Source organism: Pseudophryne corroboree, chromosome 6, assembly GCF_028390025.1.
Source record: "Pseudophryne corroboree isolate aPseCor3 chromosome 6, aPseCor3.hap2, whole genome shotgun sequence".
Lineage (NCBI taxonomy): Eukaryota > Metazoa > Chordata > Amphibia > Anura > Myobatrachidae > Pseudophryne > Pseudophryne corroboree.
The window spans coordinates 551,231,822-551,253,089 of NC_086449.1; the positions used below are offsets into that span (position 1 = coordinate 551,231,822).

The following is a 21,268-nucleotide window of genomic DNA, read 5'->3' on the forward strand; positions in this document are numbered from 1 at the left end:
TTCACATCAGTCCCTGCCCCAGTGGAGCTTACAATCTATGGCCCAAATGTATTAAGTCTTAAAAAGTGATATAGTGGAGACGGATAAAGAGTAAACCGGAGCACCCGGAGGAATACCATGCAAGTACGTGCAGAATATACAAACGCCACACAGTTCGGGCAATGGTGGGAATTGAGACCATGACCTCGGTAGTATGAGGCAGTAATGCTAACCATGTCAATCCAAAAACATGGATGTTATATCGAGATATTTCCCTCCTTTATTGCAATAACAGTCTGCACTCTTCTGTGAAGGCTTTACACTACATTTTGGAACATCCTGCAAGATTTTGCATCCATTTAGTCACAAGAGCAGTAGTGAGGTCAGGCATTGATGATGGGCAATGAGGCCTGGCTTGCCGTCAGCACTCAATATCATCCCAAAGGTGATTGAGGTCATAACAGTCAAGTTCTTCCACACCATATTTGACACATTTTTGTTTGATGGTCCTTGCTGTGTGTTCTGGAACATTGTCATGTTGAAATAGGAAACATTCTTATCTAAAATGTTGCCTAAAATTTGGATCCTCCAAATCTGTCACTTCCACCACTCCCGAGTCCAATGGTGTGTCATTACTCATTACACATGGTGTCTGAGTTTTTCTTTTTTCTTTTTTGTGACTGCTTAGCCATAAAAACCTAGTAAGTTAAACTACTGCTGAACTGATCTTCTGCTGACCTTTCTTCCAAAGAGAATCTGGAACTTGGTAGTGTTTTAACTGAGAACCAGGGCCATAACTAAGGATGTGTAAGCAGTGCCACCACATAGAGCGCACCGTCACTGCCCCACAGGGGATCAGTACGTAATCCCGCTGGACGGGATCCCGGCGGTCAAAATACCGACGCCGGAATCCCGACCACACAATCCTGACGGGGTGGTGAGCGGAACGCAGCCCCTTGCGGGCTTGCTTCACTCACCACGCTGCTGGCACGGTGCCTCGCTACGCTCGGCACACTATTATATTCTCCCTCTATGGGTGTCGTGGACACCCACGGAGGGAGAATATGTCGGGACTGTGGCGGTCGGGATTCCGGCGTCGGTATTTCGACCGCCAGGATCCCGTCCAGCGGGATGTTGACCGCACCCCCCCCACAGCTCTTGCTTCTGGCTAGCAGTGTGCCTCTAGTGGTAGCCTGCAGTCAGTATGAGCTGATGCACGGGTGTGGTGTAACATGTCAGTGTTCAGAATGTCAGCATGGTCTGAATGTCTACAATGTGACATTTGACATATTAACATTCATATCAGCACTGACATAATGTGAAAATGTTGACCACTGCAACCTAGCTCTAGCCCTAACTGCAACCTAGCGCTAGCCCTAACTGCAACCTAGCGCTAGCCCTAACTGCAACCTAGCGCTAGCCCTAACTGCAACCTAGCGCTAGCCCTAACTGCAACTTAGGGCTTTGCCTGACTGCAACCTAGGGCTTTGCCTGACTGCAACCTAGGGCTTTGCCTGACTGCAACCTAGCGCTTTGCCTGACTGCAACCTAGCGCTTTGCCTGACTGCAACCTAGGGCTTTGCCTGACTGCAACCTAGCGCTTTGCCTGACTGCAACCTAGCGCTTTGCCTGGCTGCAACCTAGCGCTTTGCCTGGCTGCAACCTAGCGCTTTGCCTGGCTGCAACCTAGCGCTTTGCCTGGCTGCAACCTAGCGCTTTGCCTGGCTGCAACCTAGCGCTTTGCCTGACTGCAACCTAGCCCTTTACCTGACTGCAACCTAACTTTAGCCCTAAAACACAGCATAACTATAGCCCTAACCGCAGCCTAATCCTAACCAGAGCTGTAGCTTAACCATAACCCTTATGCGCATATGTTCATAATGTAGATATGCATAGTGTTGACATTTTAAACATCATATTAATTTGTGGGGACTACATGTTGAATGTTGACATTATGAACATGTTGACATTCGTACCAAAAATATCGACCTTCTGAATGCCAACTTACTAACTGTATACTCTTACAAGAGTGGGGGGTTCCGCACTTACCCACTTTTCTAAATTAGTGTTATTTAAATATCAGGTACCACAGTAAGAACCAATGTTCTACTGCAAATGGGTTAGTCTAATAACTCTCTTGGTGGTGCACCCTAGAGTTATAATTGTAACTGGCAACAAGGAATGAAAAGGAAAACTCTTTTTTTGGGGCACGCTTGGAAGAAATGAAGAATTTATGTAATTAAAACATCAGAAAAATCTTTTATTGGTATGCATTAAAAACAGGTGTGGTTTCTATACATCGCGACACTTGGTGCTTTATACAGGTACACAAAAACAAGACATACGTATATATTGTGATAAACACAACATGAATGTTGCACAGCAAGCAATCTTTTTGATATACAATAATATACAAAAGTTATTTGGTATGTAACAACCAATTTTGTGGGTGGCTCTCAATAAAAGTGTAAGTCTCTATTTATTGGTCATATGCAGAAAAAAAACATAGTAACAATGGACAAAATTACATAAACTTTTAAAATGAGGCAAAATATCTTTTGGTTTCGGATACCTGAGTAGTTTTAATAATTATTATATAATTCCTAGATGTATACGGTATCCCAAATTATATATATATATATATATATATATTTGTTAGGGTCTCCTGCCCTGTGCTGCCACGTCGTCATGGCAACCGGGAGACAAGTGCTAGTGGAGTAACCTGAGCGCAGCTGATACTCCGGTTCGGGTCTTTTGCTGTGCAGTGGTTATAGGCTCTGTGCACGGCAGGGGATCCGGTGCTGGTTTTTGTGCTCACAGTCTGTGAGGTCTGAGTGGGGCGTGGACAGCACCTGCTTTATAAGGCCTCTTTTCAGGGTAAGCAGATGCTGCTGAATCTTTGTTGGTTAGTCAGTTCATGAAAGTTAGCCAGTACTGTGTAGCTTTGTATTTGTTTGTTGCTTACTGCAAATAGGCCTGGGGATTTGGTATTACACTCTGCCAATCCAGACCTAGCAGTAAGACTGGAGTCAGTCGTTTAGCTTGCTGGTGTTCTGTTACTACTCTGTGAACTTAGCAAGTTTGCGGCTGTATTCTAAGACTTGCCTGTCTAATCCTGTCTCACTGTGCTAGGTGTCAGGGGTCAGTTTAGTGGCAGTAAGCTAAAACCTGTGCACCGCAAGTGAGAATCAGGATTGTGGAGACTCTCCTTGTGTCTATCATTCCATCTCTGACCAAGGAGTTTACTGCCACACCCGTTGGTAACCCTTTAGGGTTTTGCTGTTGCCCTTAGCAACAGCATTTCGGGTTCTCTACGTATTAAAACACAACATCTTGCTTTTTACATCTGAGCAGTTCTAATACAAGGGAGATACCCAGTTCCTTAGCCTCTGGGCTTCTCTGTTCACTTTGTGTGTATTGTGTTACCCTATCACCTTCTGTGTACGTTATGTCATATTCCCCAGTCTGTCTGTAAGTCCATTTGTTTTGCATAACAGTTCAAACACCAGTACATTCCTGCAGACACTGGAGTGCATAACAGTTCTGACACCAGTACTTTCCTGCAGGCACTGGTGTGCATAACATATTCAGCAGCCTAATACTCCTGTTGAAATTTTGTGGGAATATGGAGCATACCCCTCAAAATACGTTGCAACAGGTGGTCGATCAGGTGCAGGTCCTGACTCGACAATTTAATGATTTGTCCATTAAAATGCACACCTCCCAGGCTGCTGGCAGAGCTCCCGCAGCAGCAGCACCTGCAGGGGTTAAGGAGCCGAAAGTAAATCTCCCGGATCGTTTTTCTGGAGATCGCTCGCAGTTCTTATGTTTCAAGGAGAGCTGCAAGCTATACTTCCGGCTTAGGCCTCAGTCTTCTGGGTCGGAGATTCAGCGGGTGGGCATAGTGATTTCCTTGCTACAAGGAGACCCACAGGTCTGGGCATATGGGTTGCAGCCTGACTGTCCGTCGCTTAAAAGTGTTGATGCTTTTTTTACGGCACTGGGCATGTTGTATGATGACCCTGACAAGACGGCCTCAGCCGAAGCTCAGATTTCGATCCTTAAGCAAGGGCGAAGGCCAGTTGAGGTTTACTGTACGGAGTTTCGGAGGTTGGCCCATGATACCCAGTGGAATGACCCAGCCCTGAGACACCAGTACCGAAGAGGTCTTTCTAACCAGATAAAGGACCAACTGGTACAATATCCCTTGCCTGATAGCTTGGATCAGCTCATGCAGTTATCCATCCGGGTGGATAGACGGCTGAGAGAGCGTAGGCTTGAAAGGGAGACTGAGATTTCCTTCCTTCCCAAGGGAACCTCAGACTCTGAGGAATTTTCTGAGGAGCCTATGCAGATTGGGGCTACCCGCCTCTCCTCGCGTGAGAAGATGCGGAGGAGACAGCAGGGGTTGTGTTTGTACTGTGGGAATAAAGGTCATGTGGTAGTATCATGCCCAGAAAAGCCGGAAAACTTCAGGGCCTGAGGGTGATGGGAAATATCCTGTCAGGCCAGAAGTCAGAATTTCCCAAGAAGACTTTTATCATTCCGGTGACCTTGAAGATCCTCGGTCAAACTGTCAAGACTGAGGCCTTTGTGGACAGTGGGGCCGACGGGGTTTTTATGGACCGCCAATTCGTTCTGAAACACTCTGTTCCCTTAGTACCCTTGGCATCGGAAATTGAGATTTGTGGGTTAAACGGGGAACCATTATCCCAAGGTAAAATTACCTCTTGCACTAGCCAGATTTCTTTGTTTATTGGAGCCACACACTCTGAAAAATTGTCCTTTTATGTGACTGTCTGTACTTTTGCCCCATTGGTGTTGGGGTTACCCTGGTTAAGGGCCCACAATCCTCAATTTGACTGGGTCTCTGGGGAGATTCTTAGTTGGGGTACTGATTGTTTCAGGAGTTGCTTGAGCCTTCCAGTCAGGCTCTCGCAGCTAAGTTTGCCAGGATTGCCAGGGTGTTATGCAGATTTTGCGGACGTGTTCTCCAAAAAAGTTGCAGAGGTACTACCTCCCCATCGCCCCTATGACTGTGCCATTGATTTGTTGCCAAATGCTAAGCTTCCCAAGAGCAGGTTGTACTCCCTGTCACGTCCTGAGACTCAGGCTATGGCAGAGTACATTCAGGAGAACTTGGCTAAGGGATTTATCAGACCTTCACAGTCTCCAGTTGGGTCGGGGTTCTTCTTCGTGGGTAAAAAGGACGGTTCGTTGCGACCCTGCATCGACTTCAGGGAATTGAACCGTATCACGATTAAAAACTCATACCCACTGCCTCTCATTTCGGTCTTGTTTGACCAGCTTCGTACTGCCACCATTTTTTCTAAGATTGACCTACGCGGTGCGTACAATCTAATCCGAATAAGAGAGGGGGATGAATGGAAGACTGCCTTTAATACCCACTCAGGGCATTATGAATATTTGGTGATGCCTTTTGGGCTCTGTAATGCCCCGGCAGTCTTCCAGGATTTCATGAATGATGTGCTCAGGGAATATTTGGATAGATTCTTAGTTGTATACTTAGATGACATCCTAATCTTCTCCCATTCCCTGGAGGAACATCGGAAGCATGTACGCTTAGTCCTCCAGAAACTCAGAGACCACCGGCTTGGGGCGAAGCTGGAGAAGTGCGAATTTGAAGTTCATCAAATCGCATTTCTAGGATATATTATCTCCCCAGAAGGTTTCCAAATGGAGGGTTCCAAGGTACAGGCAGTCCTGGATTGGGTGCAGCCCACTAGTTTGAAGGCGCTTCAGCGTTTCCTGGGCTTTGCAAATTTTTATAGACGATTTATCGCTGGATTTTCGTCTATAGTGGCACCCTTGGTGGCACTCACTAAGAAAGGGGCGGATGTTGCTCACTGGTCTTGTGAGGCTAAAGCGGCTTTTGCCCGTCTCAAAAGGGCATTTGTTTCGGCCAAGGTGCTGCGACACCCAGATCCAGAGCGTCCTTTTGTGGTGGAGGTGGATGCCTCTGAGATGGGTATTGGGGCAGTGCTTTCTCAGATGGGAGTGTCTGATAATCGCCTTCATCCCTGTGCTTACTTTTCCCGTAAATTTTTGCCTGCCGAGATGAATTATGACGTGGGTAACCGGGAATTGTTGGCTATTAAGGATGCACTCGAGGAGTGGAGACACTGGCTTGAGGTGGCTAAGTTTGTGGTCTCAATTCTCACTGACCATAAGAATCTGGCATATTTAGAGTCAGCGAAGCGTCTCAATGCCAGGCAGGCACGATGGGCTTTGTTTTTTGCTCGCTTTAATTTTTTGATAACATATCGCCCTGGGTCAAAAAACATCAAGGCTGATGCGCTCTCGCGGAGTTTTGCTCCAATCCAGGAGACCACCGAGGAGCCGTTGCCCATTGTTTCCCCATCATGTATTAAAGTGGGCATTACCCAGGACCTCTTATCATTAGTCCTTAGAGCACAGGAGCAGGCTCCTCCAGACCTTCCGGTAGGTCTTTTGTTTGTGCCTCCTAGGTTAAGACAGCGAGTGTTCCTGGAATTCCATGCCAAGAAGTCGGCAGGTCACCCGGGTATTGCCAGAACTCGGGAGTTGCTATCTAGGGCGGTGTGGTGGCCCTCGGTGGCTAAGGATGTGGATCAGTGGGTTCGGGCATGTGACATCTGTGCCCGAAATAAGACTCCTAGAGGGGTTCCTGTTGGCCCATTACATCCACTCTCTATCCCATCTAAGCCATGGACCCACATTTCAATGGATTTTGTGGTGGACTTGCCCAAATCCTCGGGGATGACAGCCATCTGGGTTGTCGTTGACAGGTTTTCGAAGATGGCGCACTTCGTTCCACTGGTTGGGCTGCCATCAGCCAGACGCCTGTCTGAATTATTTATGCTGCATGTTGTGCGTCTCCACGGGTTGCCACTTGATGTGGTCTCTGACCGCGGATCCCAGTTTGTGGCCAAATTCTGGAGGGCATTTTGTTCCGATCTCCAGATTTCTGTCAGCTTGTCGTCAGGCTACCATCCGCAGTCTAATGGGCAGACTGAAAGGGTGAACCAGTCCTTGGAGCAGTTCCTCAGGTGTTATGTCTCCAAGTGTCAGACTGACTGGGTTGCTCATCTGTCCATGGCGGAGTTTGCCTATAACAACGCGGCTCACTCTGCTACAGGGATCTCTCCCTTCCTTTGTGTGTATGGGCATCATCCTAAGGCCAATTCTTTTGACCCCCTGGACTCCACGCCTGGTGGTTCCTCTGTGGTTTCGGTCCTTAGAGGTATTTGGCGGAAAGTGAAGAAAGCCCTTGTGTCTGTGTCATTAGTGACCAAAAGGGTTTTTGATAAGCGGAAAAGACCTTGCAGCTTCAAATTAGGAGACTTCGTCTGGTTGTCTACCAAGAATTTGAAGTTGAGACAGCCATCTCATAAGTTAGGCCCCCGGTTCATCGGCCCTTATAAGATCACCAGGGTTATCAATCCGGTGGCATTTCAGTTAGATCTGCCCCGTTCTTTGGGTATCAATAAAACATTTCATTGTTCCCTTTTAAAACGGGCGATTAGTAATCCTTCTTCCAGTGGAAGACCTTCCCCTCTTCTGATACGTGGCCAGAGGGAGTTTGTTGTTGAAAGGATTCTTGACTCCAAGGTGGTTCGGGGTCGGCTGTCATTTTTGGTGCACTGGAAGGGGTATGGCCCGGAGGAGCGGTCGTGGGTGCGCAGTTGTGATCTTCATGCCCCCAGACTGATACGCTCTTTCTTCTCGCAGTTCCCCGATAAACCCGGTGGTAGGGGTTCTTTGACCCCTCGTCAGAGGGGGGGTACTGTTAGGGTCTCCTGCCCTGTGCTGCCACGTCGTCATGGCAACCGGGAGACAAGTGCTAGTGGAGTAACCTGAGCGCAGCTGATACTCCGGTTCGGGTCTTTTGCTGTGCAGTGGTTATAGGCTCTGTGCACGGCAGGGGATCCGGTGCTGGTTTTTGTGCTCACAGTCTGTGAGGTCTGAGTGGGGCGTGGACAGCACCTGCTTTATAAGGCCTCTTTTCAGGGTAAGCAGATGCTGCTGAATCTTTGTTGGTTAGTCAGTTCATGAAAGTTAGCCAGTACTGTGTAGCTTTGTATTTGTTTGTTGCTTATTGCAAATAGGCCTGGGGATTTGGTATTACACTCTGCCAATCCAGACCTAGCAGTAAGACTGGAGTCAGTCGTTTAGCTTGCTGGTGTTCTGTTACTACTCTGTGAACTTAGCAAGTTTGCGGCTGTATTCTAAGACTTGCCTGTCTAATCCTGTCTCACTGTGCTAGGTGTCAGGGGTCAGTTTAGTGGCAGTAAGCTAAAACCTGTGCACCGCAAGTGAGAATCAGGATTGTGGAGACTCTCCTTGTGTCTATCATTCCATCTCTGACCAAGGAGTTTACTGCCACACCCGTTGGTAACCCTTTAGGGTTTTGCTGTTGCCCTTAGCAACAGCATTTCGGGTTCTCTACGTATTAAAACACAACATCTTGCTTTTTACATCTGAGCAGTTCTAATACAAGGGAGATACCCAGTTCCTTAGCCTCTGGGCTTCTCTGTTCACTTTGTGTGTATTGTGTTACCCTATCACCTTCTGTGTACGTTATGTCATATTCCCCAGTCTGTCTGTAAGTCCATTTGTTTTGCATAACAGTTCAAACACCAGTACATTCCTGCAGACACTGGAGTGCATAACAGTTCTGACACCAGTACTTTCCTGCAGGCACTGGTGTGCATAACAATATTGCACATTCAAGTCTCGATATCTGACAGTAACTTAAAGATACAAGTATTATACCATATCTTCTTTTAGTGTAAAGTTGATATTTGAGTATAGTTTTCCCTTAAGTGAGTAGTAATTATCAAAGACTCACTCCCAATTGTCTCTGCATCTACTGCCCATTCCTGTGTTACAAATGAACAGTGAATGAATGGGTGAGATTACAAGAGGACAGTGCCGGAGTAGAGTGAAAGATAGATGAAGTGCGGAGGATCTGCTTTTGAGACCTAAAACCGGTCAACCCCCTGTTGTAGAAACCAGTGCAGGGGGTGTGTGCCGGCACAGTCCCAATGAGAGACCCCCTGAATTGGAGTTTGAAGTTATGAGGTACAAATAAGATGGATACACAGTAAATATGGTAATTCACAGATAAAAAGTAAAGAAATACTTATCAGAGACTTGTGTAATGTGCTGGTACTGGTCCTGTGCACGGGACCTGGAACCTCCAACCGGTGAAACACGTGTCCAAGATTGGAGGTTCCAGGTCCCGTGCACAGGACCAGAACCAGCACATTACACAAGTCTCATTACACATGCCCTGAAAATGGTTGCGACATGCCTGCGTTTTTACAGACACTCTCCGTTCCCTCCAACAAATGGCCTCTTACTGTCACTCACTCTGCGACCAATTCCTCACTGCGAGAGGCATCGCATGCGCAGTCTGCTGATAATCACTCAGTTGCAACACCATTAAAGTTGTGGCCACATCTAAATCAGGCCCTATATGTGTAGTAAGAGGCACAATCTACAATAGGAAAAAGTATTAAAATTGAGGAAAAAGGATGAAGTACAGAAATCGCCACCTGTGGTTTGCACCAGTTGTCTTGTGTCATATGGTGCAAAAAGAATATAAAGACACATCTGTGTTATACAAGAATACTCAAGGAAATAATGGTAAATGATCTGTAACATTTTCTTATCAACTCTCTTTACAGAGGTTATCCAATGGCTCTATAGATTCCAATGATGAAGCCAGTCAGATGGTTGAACTTCAAGAACTCCTTGAAAAGCAGAACTATGAAATGACTCAGATGAAAGAACGATTATCATCATTGTCAACTCGAGTTGGAGAGGTTGAGCAAGAAGCAGAAACAGCAAGAAAGGAACTAACAAAGACTGAAGAAATGAATGTGAAGTATCAGAGAGACATTAGAGAGGTAGCTTCATTTACTATTGATTTGCATAGTATCAAATTATATACTGTATGTACAGTATATATTGGTGGATCATTCATTTAATGTTTACATTATTTCCCCACACAAATGATTGTTAAGAAAGTATAAAGTCTTTGGCCAAACCGGCTGTTATGGAAGTTACTCACATATACTACAAAGGGGGGCATCCAATTAACTGCGATCATTTTTCGGCCAATAAAGATCGCCTAACAGCGCAAGTTTTGGTTATCGTGCTATCAAATTATAGGCCATTTTTATTGTCTGAATTGGCACCCGCAATCATGCAATAGCACATGGGATCCGGAATAATTTCCTTATCCCATGTGTTATTGTGGCCCCGAGGTCTGTTTATCGCGGATTATGCCTGAGGCACCGAAGCATAATCCCTGATAAGTGCTGGTTATTGGGGCTAATTGAATAGCCCCCAGTGTATCTTTTAGCAATGGTAAATTACCACTGCTAATAGGATACCACCCAAAGCATTTAACAAAAATAACAATGATATCACATAATTTTCAATCATGATATTGTAAGACATGTACTTATTGCAGCATTTTTGTATAAATGATTGGAAGTTGTTATACCAGTAGTAAAAGCTTCTAACCATTTGACTGCACATTGGAATCTTGTCTTCTTGTTGTTTAGAGCAGTTACAGATGTGTCCTCTTACGTCATTGCTCCATGCGCTACAAGTCGTGTTACACATAACGCGTGAGTGTCGTGTGTCTCGGTAGCGCTGAGCGCCTTTGTTTGCATTTTTTCCGCAAAAATGCATCTTAGGGGCAAAGTAATGTATTAGGACGTACAAGCAGCTTCTGCTGATTAAATTGATATGCAGCATGCCTATATTCTGTATGTGACTGTATTTGCATACAAAATGCTATGCTACAGTGTTTTCATAGAAATACTGTAACGTGGCATTTCGGATGCAGATAGAGCCTCTTTTACACACAGAATATAGCCATGCTGCATATCATTTTAATCAGCAGAAGCTGCTTGTGCATCCGATTACATTACTGTGCATCTAAAGTCCCATACACACTTGTTCACAATATCGCCTAGTGTGTACACTCATTATTGTTAACGATGCGTGCTCAAGCGCTTCGTTAACGACCCCCTCCCTTGTCTGAACATGTACAGATGAGGGAGGTCCTCGTTAACGACAGCCAGCAGGTGCCGCATGGGTGTCGTTCCCCCCCCACCGTCGCTCCTTTCCCCGCTGGCATTGGCAAGTGTGTATGCACTTGCCAATGCCGGCACACCGCCGGTTCCCTGCCGCCGCCAATATTGGCATTGGCGGGGCTCAGCTAGTGCGTATGGCGCTTAAGACGCATTTTCATGGAAATAAAATGCAAAAAAAGGTGCTTGGTGCTACAGAGTCCCGCCACGGCATAGCGCAACTTCAAGTGCTATTTAGCGTGACTGCAGCAAGGATGTAAGAGGACACATCTGTATTGAATTCATTTTCTCAAATTTGGGGATGCAGGGTTGTGCAGGAGATAGAGTTGGTGGGGCTAGACTGTATAAATATACAGAGACAAAGAATAGGATGAGTTTGTTAGGTTGTATACCTAACAAACACATCATTTCCTTTGTGTCTGTACAGTATGTTGATGTGTTCTTATTAGTTTGAGTTAACACCCCTGGTTTATATGATCTAACAGGATATTACCCCATAGATAAACTACATAGGTAGGAAAGACTGACAAACCAAGATATAAATAATTATATCTACAGTATATCTATGCTAGAATATAATCAATCAGATATACTTGGCCCCATAGCATAATGTGAAAACCCCTATTCATCCCAAGCAAGCACTTATATTTATACATTATTGATCAGTATGCCCACATTCTAAACCAAGCACTACCCCACATATTATTCCTAGAATTATTACTAGAACAGTTATCTTATATAGGACCTACTGATTGCAAAAGCAAAATCTTCCTCTAGTGGGCAAAACCATGTGCACTCCAGGTCGGTCAGATATAACATTTGCAGAGAGTTAGATTTGGGTGGGTTATTTTGTTTCTGTGCAGGGTAAATAATGGCTGCTTTATTTTTACACTGCAATTTAGATTTCAGTTTGAACACACTCCACCCAAATCTAACTCTCTCTGCACATGTTATATCTGCCTCCCTGCAGTGCACATGGTTATGCCCATTAGAGGAAGATTTTGCTTTTGCAATCAACCTTGAATTAGGCCCATAATATACTGGTACAGTGACCCTAGCATTCATTCCTATAATGAGTATTCAATGAGGTTTATTGTACAATACAGAACTGATTGCCCAGTGATTAGTGCACACACATTGGATGGTCACTAGCGAGTACAATTCTGTATGTTCAAAACAGCCTGTTCCCTGTCAGCTCATTGTGCAAGAGCTCATTCTTTGACAGAAGGGCTCAGATGGTAGATTCACTACATACCAACTTCTCAGCTGTTCCCAAATCCTTTCCCTTTTCTCTCCTCCTCTGAGTTAAGTGGAGGACAGGAAACTGAACTCTACCTGTCAATCATAAAAGCTTAAAATGAGTAAGTGTCCCTGTTCTCCATTAAACATCACTGCTAAAATGTAATGTTGGAGATGAAGTTGTGTAGTAGGGTCTGAGAGCAACTCTGAGGCTCAACAGGCACAAGTCTTGTGTCCTGCTTGGCCTCTGAGGCACCAAGGCTATATAGGTAAGAATGTTAACAGCAAAGCATACAGTGGTAGTATCAGCACAGCAAGTTCCTGCATGCCATGTACTTCTACATTTGCTAAAATGTTCTGTACTAAAATGTGCCAGGTACTTTTCACCTAATATTGTACTTTGTAGTCATTATTTTTACATGTGCTTTGTGCAGCAAATTGAATGTTCGTGCCATTCCAGAAGAAACGTAAGCATGTTAAAGGCTCTCGCACACATGCGTTCATTTTACATTTTCAATGCATGCCCCTAAAGCCAAGTGAATGTACTTCAGCAGTAATTGTCAAAATAATAAATTTGCAAGCAAATAGATGTACAGTATGCCCACATAGGCTAATTTCTCAGTAATGATTGCTGTCTTCTGCTTCAAGTCAATGTCCACATTGCCTTCAGCATTCACAGTCAGTACAATTTAAGTGAGTTTGATGGGTGTGTTAATTGTATATTACACTATCAATCAAAGTTTAACAGCTCTGCTAAAAGCATGGACAAAGTATTAGGTTTTATTTATCCTTTTAATAGACTGTTTTCATTTCCCCAAATATTGCAAATACTGTGCATGCCACATTGTACTTTGCAGAAAACAAAAGCTAATATATATAGAAAAACCATGTGACATATATCAGATTTACTAGACTCTGTATCAGAACAGGGTAAGGGTGTTGGTGAAGGAAGGTGGACAGACTTGAGGGAAGTGGCTTGTGGGGAGCCATGATGGACAGTGAAGCTGGTTGTATTGCTCAATATATTTAGGTCTCTCCAGAGACCATTCCTTGATGTATTTACATAAGCAATAATATTACTGTTCAATACAATATTTATTTTATGGAAGCAATTTCACTAAATCCATCACCTCCCCAGGTCCGACATAAGATCTCTGGGTGTCACTTGCCAACCTGGGAAGGGGTATCCCCACACCCACTTCTTACCTTAATAGGTTAGGGGTGGGATATCATCCTCTGCATCTGTGGCGCTTGGCTGTGACATCACACCCAAGCTTCACACTTCCGGCTTTACACGGATATCGGAGAGCAGCAGCCAACAGCTTCACATGTAAGAAGCTGCTGGCTAGTTTTCCCTTAATGTAAGAAGTCAGTGCTAACAACACTCTGATGACAGGTCACTTATTCAGTATTTTAGGTGACCGCTTACTATCTGTGCCCTAGCAGTCGCCTAGGTCCACCTTAGTATAATCACAGCCCTGCACCTCCCCATGAGATCTTATAGTACAGTTAAACAGTCCACTAACTTTAAATACACCCTGAAAAATTCCCAAGGGACAGATTATACCGGGATATGAGAGGATGTTTTTTAAGGCATTTGCATTTATTTAAGTGCTTACAATTTAATTTCTGTGCCTGAAAAATGTTAGCAGAAGAATAAAACTTATAATGCACACATAATCATTATACTAATACAATATCATGTTTCTCAGTGGCCTTTATGAATCAATATTACAATGTATTTCTGTGAGTTGCAGGCTATGGCTCAGAAAGAGGATATGGAAGAGCGAATCACAACACTTGAAAAGAGATATCTTAGCGCCCAGCGAGAAGCTACGTCCATTCATGATATGAATGATAAGCTGGAAAACGAACTGGCAAACAAAGAAGCTATTTTACGTCAGGTTCAGTCATTTTATTACTTGTGTATTTGATCACATTATACTCCTGAAATATAGAACGTTTCAAGTTACTATTTTTAGAGTGGCTTTATGAATGCAATGTAAATATGCACAGCTGGGATAAGAGTATATATAACTAAAACAAATACTGCTTCCGCATTTATAGAATATATTTTCCTTAAAATGTAAGACAGAGAATGTTCCCTTCAGTGAAATAAATACTAAACCTAAAAAAAGAAGTGAATGAAAAAACAAGAGGTTGCACTTCAGTAAAAACGTCTGATTTTATACAGCATTTCAGAAGGGTAGCTTCAACATTTAAAAACAGATCTGTTCAGAAACATAAAAAAATCAAGTGGTTGCAGACAGAGATTCAGACAATTTAGTAGCTACAGTTCATGCATTTGTTTGAGTATTTAGTTAGTTATAGCCGGGACCAGATCAACCAGTAGAAAAGTAGGCTTTTGCCTAGGGCTCTTTGCGCAATGAGGAGCCCGATTTACTAATTTTTATGTTGTTTATTTGACAAACAGAAATGGGAAAATGGGCACAAACCCAGTTTCTTGCCTAGGGCCTTATTGGCTTTTGTATGGTTGTAACTCTTTGGTTAAACAGATGAATAGTTTAGTACTATTAAGGGGGGTACACATGGGGGAGATGTGTGCTGAGCGATCTATCACAGACTGCTTAGCACACGTCTCCCCCCGCTCAGCACTCTGCGTGATGTGTGCTAAACGAGGGGGGGGTGAGCAATCTCAGTAGAGGTCAATCTAGAACCGGCGATAGCGCCGCGCGGGGCCGCACATCGCTATCACTATGGGGCATACACACGGAGCAATGTGTGCTTAATTTCTAAGCAATCTAGTCAGATTGCTTGGAAATTAAGCAAAAATCGCTACGTTTGTAACCCCCTTTATAGTTAATCTATTTCTATTATTATTTCGTAATTGCAGTGTTAATGCTTTGTTGAGCCGACAAACAACAAACCAATGCCCAGGTGTGCTGGAACATCAATAGCATCGGTAGTTACTGATCTAACACCAAGCTTGTTGTAGCTTTATCATCTCTATAACTTTGTGTACATCTGATGCTGTAATCTACATTGATATGAAAAAAGTGCCTACAGTGTATTTGTTGATTAGCATTTTAATTTACAAGTTATATTTGACACGGTATGATTTGCACCATTCTGGTGCATGGGTTTGGTCATGATTGTAGCACCACTGTAAGTTCTACAAGTATTGCCAGCAATAAGGTAATGGCAAGCTGTGCACTATCTTAGCTAGGACATTTTTCGTAGTGGCATTACAGTAACTCAGCCACAAATAAATATATGTGTGTGTTGAGCTGTGAACCCTAATAAAAATAAACCTTAACTACGCACCAACTAAAGGCTTTCTTAATTACACTATCTTGTCTTTTATAAAGTCAACCAAAACAGAAATTAAGAAAACGCGTAGCTGGTATACAAGAGAGGGGAGAGAAGATATCAATAGACAACAACTGATTATTAGGATAATACATACATGAATAATATATATATATAGTATGTCTTTAAGTCATTTCTCTTTGAGAGTTTTAGGGATGTTTTGGTTTGTGGAATCAAATATTAATTGTTTTTGTTTTTTGGAATCTGTTAGTGCACATTTTGGTTAATTAGGTGCTTGATTGGGTGAAACCGTGCAAGATACAGTATACAACTTGTTCACAACAGGCTGGTGAATGGCTTTGTAAACACTTTACTCCTGACTTCTTGCTAAAACCTTACATTTTATATAAATGAACAATATACTGTGATCACTTGGGGCTGTATTAATGAAGCAGCAGACTTCTTGTGGATTTGGGGGGAAATTTACGGTGGCACAAACATTAAGTGTAAAGCATATACAGATTTTATTGATATCAGTAGAATGTTTGATACCGTATTGTTGTTTTAATTGTATTATGTGTCTATAAGAAGACCCAGTTCATTGCCAAGCATACACTTTTTTCATTTCATTCTCAGTTTTCAGTTTTGCCACTATATTTATGACTACCAGTTTTCATGATGTCTATACAAATTACTGTACCTTTGCTGGAAAGTGGTACTTACTGTAGTGCTTAATTTAAAACAAAAATATATATGTAAAAAATGAAGTGCAATAGAGCGCCTACTGGTGTTTAACAGGATTCTGGATTTATAGGATTTCTATATAGCCAGTTCACCATGTGAAAAAGTGCAAAGTGTAAGTTTAAGAATGATTGACTTAGCTTCCTTGGGAGCAGCTTCAGTCTGATGACACTTTTAGGACATGTAAAACAGAAATAAAAACCAACATAGTGTATACTGTTTGATTATATACAGTGTTCAACACTAAATACAGCTTATCTGTCCATTCAGAGAAGTCACGGGTGAGTCATAAGTCCCGGGACTTATGACTCACCCGTGACTTCTCTGAATGGACAGATAAGCTGTATTTATTTTTATATCTTGTACGTATGTTACCTGCATTTGCTTCGGGACATTTTTAATATCCACCAATAGGATTGGGCTGTTGCTCACCTGGTGATTCCGTTTGTGGACAGATAAGCTGTATATACAATTTTATTCTTGTACGTGTGCTACCTACATTTACTTCAGGATTTGTTATATTAAATTGTTTGTTTTATAAATTCGTCCAGCCTTTGTGTACTGGAAATAGTACCTACCATCCAGCCTATTTACCCATATTGGGACTAGCAAGGTCCCTAAAGTGTTGAACACTGTATATAATCAAACAGTATACACTATGTTGGTTTTTATTTCTGTTTTACATGTCCTAAAAGTGTCATCAGACTGAAGCTGCTCCCAAGGAAGCTAAGTCAATCATTCTTAAACTTACACTTTGCACTTTTTCACATGGTGAACTGGCTATATAGAAATCCTATAAATCCAGAATCCTGTTAAACACCAGTAGGCGCTCTATTGCACTTCATTTTTTACATTTTATCTATATACTGGGCACGAGCTGCCACCCATTGATCCATGGGGGGTGTCGAAACATTTTATATTTGATCACATTCACCATATATTTCACTTTGTGTGTCTAAACTTAGGATTAGCCTAGGCGCTGTTCTTCATTTTTTATATATACAAAAATATATATATATATAATTTTTTTATGTATAACAAATGTTTTCTGAATTTGTTGTGTGACGTGTAGATGGAAGAGAAAAACAGACAGTTGCAAGAACGTTTGGAAATGGCTGAACAGAAATTGCAGCAAACAATGAGAAAAGCGGAAACTTTGCCTGAAGTGGAAGCAGAACTGGCGCAGAGAATAGCAGCCCTCACAAAGGTACAGAACTAGCAGGACGGTCGGTTTATGAACATGTTTCAGCATTTTGCTGTGCAGATCATTAAGATTGCTTGGGAAGGAATAGATAGGGCATTAGTTATAAAGTGATCATGGATACTAGTTAGTTGACTGCTTCGTCAATTCAAGAATATCTCCAATCCATCTGTTCTGACAGCGTAAAAGTTGCTAATTATTCCTATGTGAGACAGAGCATTGAGCAAACTTTCTTGTATAAGGAGAGACCTCTAGTATTAAATTCTGATTACATCAGTGGACTCCTGTAGCAAATTGGGCAATGTTATAATAACTGTGTAAATATGGCAAGGCTAGGACCCCAGACAGAGTAGCATGCTGGATAAACATCAATCTAGAGTAGAGTGGAGACATTTATAGAAGGTGTTATGGACCAGACCCCACCAGCACCACACCATGTAGCAGCACCATTTCCTTCTGTCTGGTACGTTCCTGTTTTTCTGAGTGCTCACATCAGACCCACTGGCTGTTCTTGATTCTTGCACAGCTACAACAAGTCCTTTGGAGCCAGCTTGCTGAAAGAGCTACTCACTGCCAGAGCCGGTCATAGGCATAGGCAAAGGCAAACTAGGCAATTGCCTAGGGCATTTGATATGCCTAGGGGCATCATCAGCTTCTGCTGATTAAAATGATATGCGGCATGCCTATATTCTGTATGTAGCATTTCATATGCTGATACAGCCACAGTCTCACACAGTATATAGGCATGCTGCATATCAGTTTAATCAGCAAAAGCTGCTTGTGCATCCTAGCCACATAGCAATGCAAATAAGATGTATTTTCATTAAAAAAAGGTGCCCGACGTTAGCATTGATGCAAGATTTGTGAGGACACATCTGTATCCAAGCAGAGGCAGAGGTCACAGTGTTAGTGGAAGTGTGAGTGCTGTGTGAATGTGAGTGGGTTGGTTGTGCAGTAGTGTTCAGAATATGTGTAAGGAGTATTATGTGTGTCATGTAAAAATGCATTAATAATGTGCAACATATGTGTAAAGGGCCACTATGTGTGTCATTATGTGTATAAGGGCATTAATAATGTGCGGCATATGTGTAACAGGGTACTACTGTATGTGTGTCATTATGTGTATAGGGGCACTAATAATGTGCAGCAAATGTGTAGGGGGCACTATGTGTGTCATTATGTGTATAAGGGCATTAATAATGTGCGGCATATGTGTAAGGAACATGTGTAAAAGGGCATTAATAAATGTCATAATGTGTAAGGTGCATTATGTTTATAAGGACATTAATGTGTCTCATATGTGTAAGGGGCATTACTGTGTGGAATTGTGTATAAATGCATTACTAATGTGTGGCATTATGTGTATAAGGTGCTCTACTATGTGGTGTTGCATATAGAAAGGGCACTACTGTGTCGTCTAATGTGAATAAAGAGCAATAAGGTGTGGTGTAATGTGAATAAGGAGCAATTCAGTGTGATGTAATGTAAATAAGGGGCTCTACTGTGAGGAGTAACGTTTATAAGGTAAAGTGATACTACTGTGGGATGTAATATGAATTATGGACACTATCGCAAGATAAAATGTGAATAAAGTTGCAGTACTGTGTGGCGTAATTGGAATTGGGGTTACTATTGTGTGGCCATGCCCCTTCCCAGCAAGAAGTTGCCCCTTTTTGGGCTGTGCGTCAAATGTGCAAACTGTTCCTATTTAAAATATAGAGGGTACAAGGACTGCTATGGGTGAGGGGTGATGGTGCTGGGAAAGAGGTGCAAGGTTAGAGGCAGAACCAGCAGTGGTGCTAGGGGGCACCAGCCATAATCTTGCCTAGGGCATCATATTGGTTAGGGCCGGCTCTGCTCACTGCCCTGAATTCACTTGCAAGCTGGTCTGCGTAAATGTGGTCACAGATTATTCACTGCATTTGCACACACCCTGCAGCAGCAATTCCAGTACCAGCAAACAATCCTTTATAGACTTTTCTAATATCATTCTGTATACAGTACCTAGTTATGCAATATAGAAAAAACATTTTTTTTTTTATAAATGATTGAAACATATCAATAGTATACTGTTGCACAGGTTCTTCACTGTGAATATAAACATTGGTTGTTGGATGCACTATTTACTGCCTTGTATAAACGTTATTTATGAATGTAGAAGAACTAGGATTTTACCTGGTACAGTTCTTATCACTTCAAAGCAGTGCTGTGTTTTGCATTGTAATTGTGTTCAAGGTTCATTATAGACTAGCGTTTAAAGGATCATTTTTTATTTATTGATACGCTGCTATATACTGTATATAGAGGAGTCCCAAGAGGTTGTTATATCTGTGGTTCCTGTTCCTTTAATCTGAGTGTTCTACTCTTACTGTATGTTCTTTGTTATATTTCTCTGACGTCCTAAGTGGATGCTGGGGACTCCGTCAGGACCATGGGGAATAGCGGCTCCGCAGGAGACAGGGCACAAAAATAAAAGCTTTAGGATCAGGTGGTGTGCACTGGCTCCTCCCCCCATGACCCTCCTCCAAGCCTCAGTTAGATCTTTGTGCCCGGCCGAGAAGGGTGCAATCTAGGTGGCTCTCCTAAAGAGCTGCTTAGAGTAAAAGTTTTGTTAGGTTTTTTATTTTCAGTGAGTCCTGCTGGCAACAGGCTCACTGCATCGAGGGACTTAGGGGAGAAGAAGTGAACTCACCTGCGTGCAGGATGGATTGGCTTCTTAGGCTACTGGACACTAGCTCCAGAGGGACGATCACAGGTACAGCCTGGATGGGTCACCGGAGCTGCGCCGCCGACCCCCTTGCAGATGCTGAAGAGAGAAGAGGTCCAGAAATCGGCGGCTGAAGACTTCCCAGTCTTCTTAAGGTAGCGCACAGCACTGCAGCTGTGCGCCATTGCTCTCAGCACACTTCACACCAACGGTCACTGAGGGTGCAGGGCGCTTGGGGGGGCGCCCTGGGCAGCAATGAAAGTACCTATGCTGGCTAAAAATACATCACATATAGCCCCTGGGGCTATATGGATGTATTTAACCCCTGCCAGGTTGTCAGAAAAACGGGAGAAGAAGCCCGCCGAAAAGGGGGCGGGGCCTATTCTCCTCAGCACACAGCGCCATTTTCCCTCACAGAACTGCTGGTGGGAAGGCTCCCAGGCTCTCCCCTGCACTGCACTACAGAAACAGAGAGGGGGGGCATTTTTGTGGCGATATTATTACATATTAAGATGCTATAAGGGAAAACACTTATATAAGGTTGTCCCTGTAAAATTATAGCGTTTTGGTGTGTGCTGGCAAACTCTCCCTCTGTCTCCCCAAAGGGCTAGTGGGGTCCTGTCCTCTATCAGAGCATTCCCTGTGTGTGTGCTGTGTGTCGGTACGTGTGTGTCGACATGTATGAGGACGATGTTGGTGAGGAGGCGGAGCAATTGCCTGTAATGGTGATGTCACTCTCTAGGGAGTCGACACCGGAATGGATGGCTTATTTAGGGAATTACGTGATAATGTCAACAAGCTGCAAGGTCGGTTGACGACATGAGACGGCCGGCAAACCAATTAGTACCTGTCCAGGCGTCTCAAACACCGTCAGGGGCTTTAAAACGCCCATTACCTCAGTCGGTCGACACAGACACAGACACGGACACTGACTCCAGTGTCGACGGTGAAGAAACAAACGTATTTTCCATTAGGGCCACACATGTTAAGGGCAATGAAGGAGGTGTTACATATTTCTGA

The 21,268-nt window shown here is 43.4% G+C and overlaps 1 protein-coding gene across 12 annotated transcripts in view; it reads left to right on the top strand.

Moving 5' to 3' along the window:
* Window positions 1–21,268, top strand: part of PPFIA2 (PTPRF interacting protein alpha 2) — a 656,694-nt gene that overhangs the window by 451,222 nt on the left and 184,204 nt on the right. For 9 of the 12 annotated variants that reach the window (XM_063927696.1, XM_063927698.1, XM_063927701.1 and 6 more), the window contains 4 exons: window positions 9,672–9,893; window positions 12,764–12,796; window positions 14,087–14,233; window positions 17,413–17,547. In XM_063927696.1, the coding sequence (XP_063783766.1) occupies window positions 9,672–9,893; window positions 12,764–12,796; window positions 14,087–14,233; window positions 17,413–17,547 (537 nt within the window). The remainder of the gene's footprint in view (window positions 1–9,671; window positions 9,894–12,763; window positions 12,797–14,086; window positions 14,234–17,412; window positions 17,548–21,268) is intronic. The other 3 variants (XM_063927700.1, XM_063927702.1, XM_063927704.1) reach the window with 1 other exon arrangement.